The sequence below is a fragment of the Equus quagga genome, chromosome 1 (assembly GCF_021613505.1).
Source record: "Equus quagga isolate Etosha38 chromosome 1, UCLA_HA_Equagga_1.0, whole genome shotgun sequence".
Lineage (NCBI taxonomy): Eukaryota > Metazoa > Chordata > Mammalia > Perissodactyla > Equidae > Equus > Equus quagga.
In genome coordinates, this window is record NC_060267.1 from 138,613,778 (window position 1) to 138,619,777 (window position 6,000).

Below are 6,000 nucleotides of genomic sequence, written 5' to 3' on the forward strand. Positions count from 1 at the left end.
CCACAATCTCACTACTGAATGAGTCAACAGGGGTCATTTTCTTAGGCTCATTTTTAGTTCATGTTCACCTGCACATATAAAGTGTATGGATATAATTACATAAAACTTACACAGGCCTTTCCCATGTTGCTACGCTATTTTCACGTTTACTGTTTTTAGTGGCTGCTATATAATATTTCAACATGTAAATATGCTATAATTTATTTCCTTTATTGGTAGGCATAATAGCTATTACCATCTTACTGCCATTATAAATAATGTTTTTGGATTATTTCTTTGGGATAAATTTCCAGAATGAGATTTCCAACATTTTTTCTGGCTTCCAATTCACACTGACAATGAAATCCAAAACCTGTCTATAGGGCTGTAGGTGGTCTGGCCCCTCTCCATCTCTCTGACCTCATCACCTTCCACTCTTTGCCCCCTCACTCTATTCCAACATGCTGAACACACTCTCACCTCAGGGCCTTTGCACTGGCTGTTCCCTCTGGAGGGCTCTTCCCCCAGATGGCTCACTCCCTCACTTCAATTAAGGTCTTGGTTCAAAAGTCACTTCATCACAGAAGCCTTCCCTGATCACCCTGAAATAGCACAGACCCCCACCATCATTCGCTAGCCTTTACTCTGCTTTACTTGTCTCACATCACTTTCACTTCCCAGCCATGTCAGGCACTTGTATTTGTTTACTGCCAGATCCCCTCTACTAGAAAGTTGGCACAATAAGAGGTGCTTTCTGTTTTATCACTGCTATACCTCAGTGCCTACTGCAGCACAGTCAAAGGTGCTCAGTCTATCTCTGTTAAATGAAGCACCTGGACTGTGCATGGTGATTAGCACAGCTCCTTCAGACACAGACCTCAGAGAAGATGGTGTACAAATGCCCGTGGAGACCCACTTCTGTGTCTTTCCTTACAAGTAGCTGACCTTAGACTTCTGCCTTGCGGTGGGTATATAAATCCTCTCCATGTATTGGGGCAAATCACCTTCAATCATCTAGAGGGCACCACGGTCTCCTAGCACCTTTCCCTCTAGTTTTAAACATTATGAGATTAAGAGGGTAGGCAAAAAATGACAGGTTACTGGCTAACTAGATAACCTTGGGCTTGACCTCCTTTAGCTTCAATTTTCTCATTCACCAAACAACCACAATATCTGCCACCTTCTACACCTGTGTTGCCCTACCCATACAGTAGCCATTAGGCACACATGGCTAATTAAAATTAAGTTTAAATGCATTAAAATGAAATACATTTTAAATTCAGTTCCTCAGTGCCTCTAGTCACATTTCAAGTGCTCAATAGCTACACGTGGCTAGTGGCTACCATTTTGGACAGCACAAATAGAACATTTCCATCACTGCAGAAAGTTCTACTGGACAACACTGTTCTAGACTGATGAGAAGAGTAATGAATGAAGACACTTATTTGAAAAATTATTTTGCCAGCTAAAATGGCTAGCACAGAAAAGTGCAGAGAATAATACACCACCACCTTTGTACCCAGTCCTAGTTTAAAAAAATCTGGGTACCTAGTTCCTATTAAACGTGTTACTCTAACGGAGTAAAAATACATTGAAACTCTCGTTTTAACTTTGTCTCAGGCCACTGGCTGAGGTTCTACCTTGTTTACTAATCACCTGCTGAGTGCGTGCTAGATACTATGTCCTGCTGCAGGCCCTCGAATGGCACCAAACACAGGGCTGGAGCTGCACCTGGAAAGCCTGTGAAACCTAACGGAGGAAGTTAGTACCTTGGGTCCATTCCTTGCATTACAATCTCATCCTGTTTGCATTCCATCATGTCATTTGTAAACATAGCATGGAAGTATGGGATTGAGGCTGCTAAGACGATCCGGTGAGCACTGAATTTGTGGTCCCCAATCTGTGGGCAAAGTAAAATACAGACAGACACTGAGGAACGAAAATACAACAACCCAATCTGCCCCTTCCACAACTTAAGCCTCTGCCCACTGGAATGGTACTGAAGGCATCCCAGTACATGACAGCGGAGGCTTATCATGGAGACCCTGAAGGATTTTAAATTCAATATACTCAGTTATAGTAAAAGAATGTCAACAATATGTTTTAATGAGGTATTCAAATGGTTAAAAAACATGAACCTGAATGCCTCAAGTGGTAGTTTTTGCTTATACGGCAGTCTTCACTGCACCCTTCCCAACTCCCCCACCAACCTGATTTCTCTAATGCTTTATCCCAAGCCCGGTTTTATTAGAAGGTGAATGGAATAAACTGTCCAAGAACCCTGGAGCTCCTAACAGTAGGTTCCTCAAGAAGAGTAAATACACAGTAACAGGAAGAGATGAGGAGAAACGACACCAGACTTGAATACGGGGCATACGTGGGGAGCAAGCACAGAGCAGGCATCATGGGCACAAATGTTGAGGGGGTGGTCTTTGGGCACCAACCAACCTGTGGTAGACCACAAGGAGCCCAAAGTTCCTCTGAAGGAGGCAAATGACACTGGTAGCAGCCAGCTGGAATGACTGGTGCTGTGGACTGGCCAGTACTCGGCGTGACCCCCAGGGCTCAGGCGCATGGCTCTCACAGCGACAGAGGCTGACTCTCTCCAATTTGTATCAAACCCTTGCCGACACACTCTTAGCCTGGGGAGTTCTATAAAGTGCTTTCCAACTATCTGCCAAAAGGATATTTCCTTTAATAAGCTTTGCCATTTATAGCTCCAAGCCACATAAACAACTCCACTTAAGAACTTTCTACTCTTCAGAAAGAGCAAAACAGTCTATTTTCCCCCTTCACCTGAGTTCCACATTAGTGAAATGCCAGAGCATCTCATTACCTAATGCTCATCTCTTTGTGTCACGTATATTCAAGGATTCTAGCTCAGGTTGTCACTATGTCCTCTTTTTCACTGAACTTTAGGTTTATTATCTATAAACTGTCCTTCAAGATCACACACACTATCTTCCACATACCAAAGGATCCTTAACAGATTCAGATTCTACGAGTGCTTTATATAATCCATGTATCGCTCTACTACTGGTGTTGGGGACATTAAATGGCTGTGTGCTTTGGCGGTTTTTCATAATTAAAAAAAAATCACAGTAATACATACAAATATGTCTTAAAGTTGGTCTACAAGGCTTATAATGAAAACCAGCAGTTTCTGCTCCTGTTCTCATTCCCGTTCCTAGGAGCAACCTCTTTCTGCTGGTATTTATCTCCACCTTTCTAAGTAATATGCCTATAATATTACTTCTTGAATTTTCACTTTTAGTTACTATTTGTGGTAGTCAGTCTCCAAATAGCCTCCCAGGCCCCTTGCCTCCTTTACACCCTTGTGCAGCTCCCGCCCACAGTGTCTCAGGGTTGGTCTGCATGGTCAACAGGATATAGCAGAAGTGATGACGGCATGTCACATCCAAGGCTAGGTAATAAAAGGCAGTGCAAATTCCTCTTATTGTATCTTCTGTATCACTTGCTCTTGGAGAAGCCAGATAACAACATATCCTGAGGAGAGGCCCATAAGAAGAGGAACTGGGGCCTCTTCCTATAGCTACCTGAGTGAGCTTGGGAGAGGATCCTCCGGCCCCAGTCATGCCTTCAGATGACTGCAGCCTCATGAGAGGTCTCTAAGCTGCTTCTAAATTTCTGACCCACAGAAATGATGAGATAAAAAAAAAATTGTTATCTTAAGTCACTCAGTTTTGGGGTAATTTGTTACGCAGCAAAAGATAACTATTACATTACCTATTTAATTTTTATGATGGAAGATTAGGATTTTGTTCTGACACTCTCTTCACATACTACTCCACTTACTCTCTCCATCTTCCCAAAGTATGTCAAATTTTGGTTAAATTAATATTAAGGATTGCATTATTAAGTAGATGTGAATATTATCTGTAGTCAAGCCATGATGTATACTATGATTACATTTCCTTTTTTGTATAATTTTTATTTTCCCTGGAGATGATAAAAAAGTGTAAAACTCCTTTTAGTACGTTCAACAATCAGGTACCCTAGCAGCTTGTTCTTGTTTGTTCCTGAGACATCCTTATTGGAACTGTCCTTCTGGAATTCCCTTCACCTCACCTATACCGTGTCCTGGATCCCATTTAGTCTGCTTCCTTATTTATTCTCTTGTTCTGGTGCAAAGTGTCTTCTAGTAGAGTTTCCTAAGAAAGGGTGTGCTATAAACTATTTTTACTCACAGCACTTCTGACACTAAATATGCAGGTTTTTTTCTCATACCAACCAATTCGCCAACTCTCTAGATACCACCCGGTGTCCTACAATTTAATTCAAATCTGACACTAACTACTGTGAGTTAGTACAGAGCCCACAGGTTAACAGCTTAGTCCTACAAGACTGCTCCTGCTTCAGATGCCAATTGCAAGTCTGGGCCAGCCATACGTCTGACCGACTGGCTATAAAGCTGGGGGGTGGGGGTTCCCCACAAACCCCTCCTCAGGTTTGACAATTTGCTATTATGGCTCACAGAACTCAGGTAAAACAGTTTACTTACTATTACTGGTTTATTATAAAGGTGATATAAAAAATACAAAAGAACAGCCAGATGCAGAAGTACCTAAGGCAAGGTCTAGAAGGGTCCCAAGCACAGGAGATTCTGTCCCCGTGGAATTGGGGCATGCCACCCTCCTGGCACATGGATATGTCCACCAACTTGGGAGCTCTCCAAACTCTGCTGTTTAAGGTTTTTATGAAAGTTCCATTATGTAGGCATGACTGACTAAATCATTGGTCACTGGTAATTAGCTCAATCTCTATCCCCTCTCCCCTCTCCAGAGGTCAAGGGGTGGGGCCTCTAATCACATGATTGGTTCCTCTGGCAATCAGCCCCAATCCCGAAGCCACCTAGGGGCCCAAAAGGAGTTACCTCATTAGCATAAACTCAGGTATGGTTGATTGCTCCTCTCACCTCTATCACTCAGAAAATTCCAAGGGTTTTAGAAGCTCTTGTATCAGAACTAGGAACGAAGATGAAATATTGTAACAAAAGATACTCTACCACCCCTACCACTCAGGAAATTACAATAATTTTAGGTGCTCTGTGCCAGGAACCAAGGACAAAGACTAAATGTATATTTCTTATTATATCACAGTATTACAGGGCACATGCACAATATGTCTGAAAATGTCTTTATTGTGCTTAAACTTGGGGCTAGTTTAATTGGCTATAAAATTCTAGTTGGGGATATTTTTTTCTGTCAGAATTTTGAAGGTATCACTCCATTGTTTTCTTGCTTGTTACTTTTGAGAAATCTAGTGCCACTGTGAATACTAACCCCATGTATGTGACCGCAATCTCTAAAAGCTTTTAGGACATCCTCTTTATCCTCAAAGTTCTGAAATCTTAGTGTTAGTTTTCTTTCATTCATTGCACTGTATCAATCTATAGACACTACTTTAGTTCTGGGAATATCTTTTCATACCGTTTCTTTGGTAATTTCTCTATTGCCTATTTTTTCACTTCCTAAATTTCCATTAGTCAGGTGCTGGACCTCTTGGAATGATCCTGTAATTTTTAAATCTATTCTCCCCCATTTTCCATCTCTTTCATTTGGTGTATCTTCCAGGAATCTTCTTCAACTTTATCTTTCAATATTTCTCTATTGCAGCTTTTTACAGTGGCTATCTTTTGGGGGGTTTTTTTGGTGAGGAAGATTGGTCCTGAAGTAACATCTATTGCCAATCTTCCTCTTTTTTTTTTTCTCTCTCTCTCTCTCTCGCCAAAGCCCCAGTACACAGTTGCATATCCTAGTTGTAGGTCATTCTAGTTCTTCCATGTGGGACGCTGCCACAGCATGGCCTGATGAGCAGTATGTAGGTCTGTGCCCAGGATCCGAACCAGCGAACCCCAGGCCGCCAAGTAGAGTGTGCAAACTTAAACACTCAGCCATGGGGCCAGACCCTGGCTATCATATTTTTAATTTCCAAGAGGTCTTTCTTGTTTAACTTCCAAGAGGTCTTTCTTGTTTAACTTCCAAGAGGTCTTTCTTGTTT

The 6,000-nt window shown here is 41.9% G+C and overlaps 1 protein-coding gene across 7 annotated transcripts in view; it reads right to left on the minus strand.

Annotated features, from left to right (window-relative positions):
- KLHL18 (kelch like family member 18) overlaps positions 1 to 6,000 on the minus strand; it is a 57,291-nt gene that overhangs the window by 20,300 nt on the left and 30,991 nt on the right. For 6 of the 7 annotated variants that reach the window (XM_046640429.1, XM_046640421.1, XM_046640465.1 and 3 more), the window contains one exon: positions 1,749 to 1,879. The exons of the other annotated variant lie outside the window; for it this stretch is intronic. In XM_046640429.1, coding sequence (XP_046496385.1) covers positions 1,749 to 1,879 — 131 coding nt within the window. The remainder of the gene's footprint in view (positions 1 to 1,748; positions 1,880 to 6,000) is intronic. 7 annotated transcript variants of the gene reach the window in all.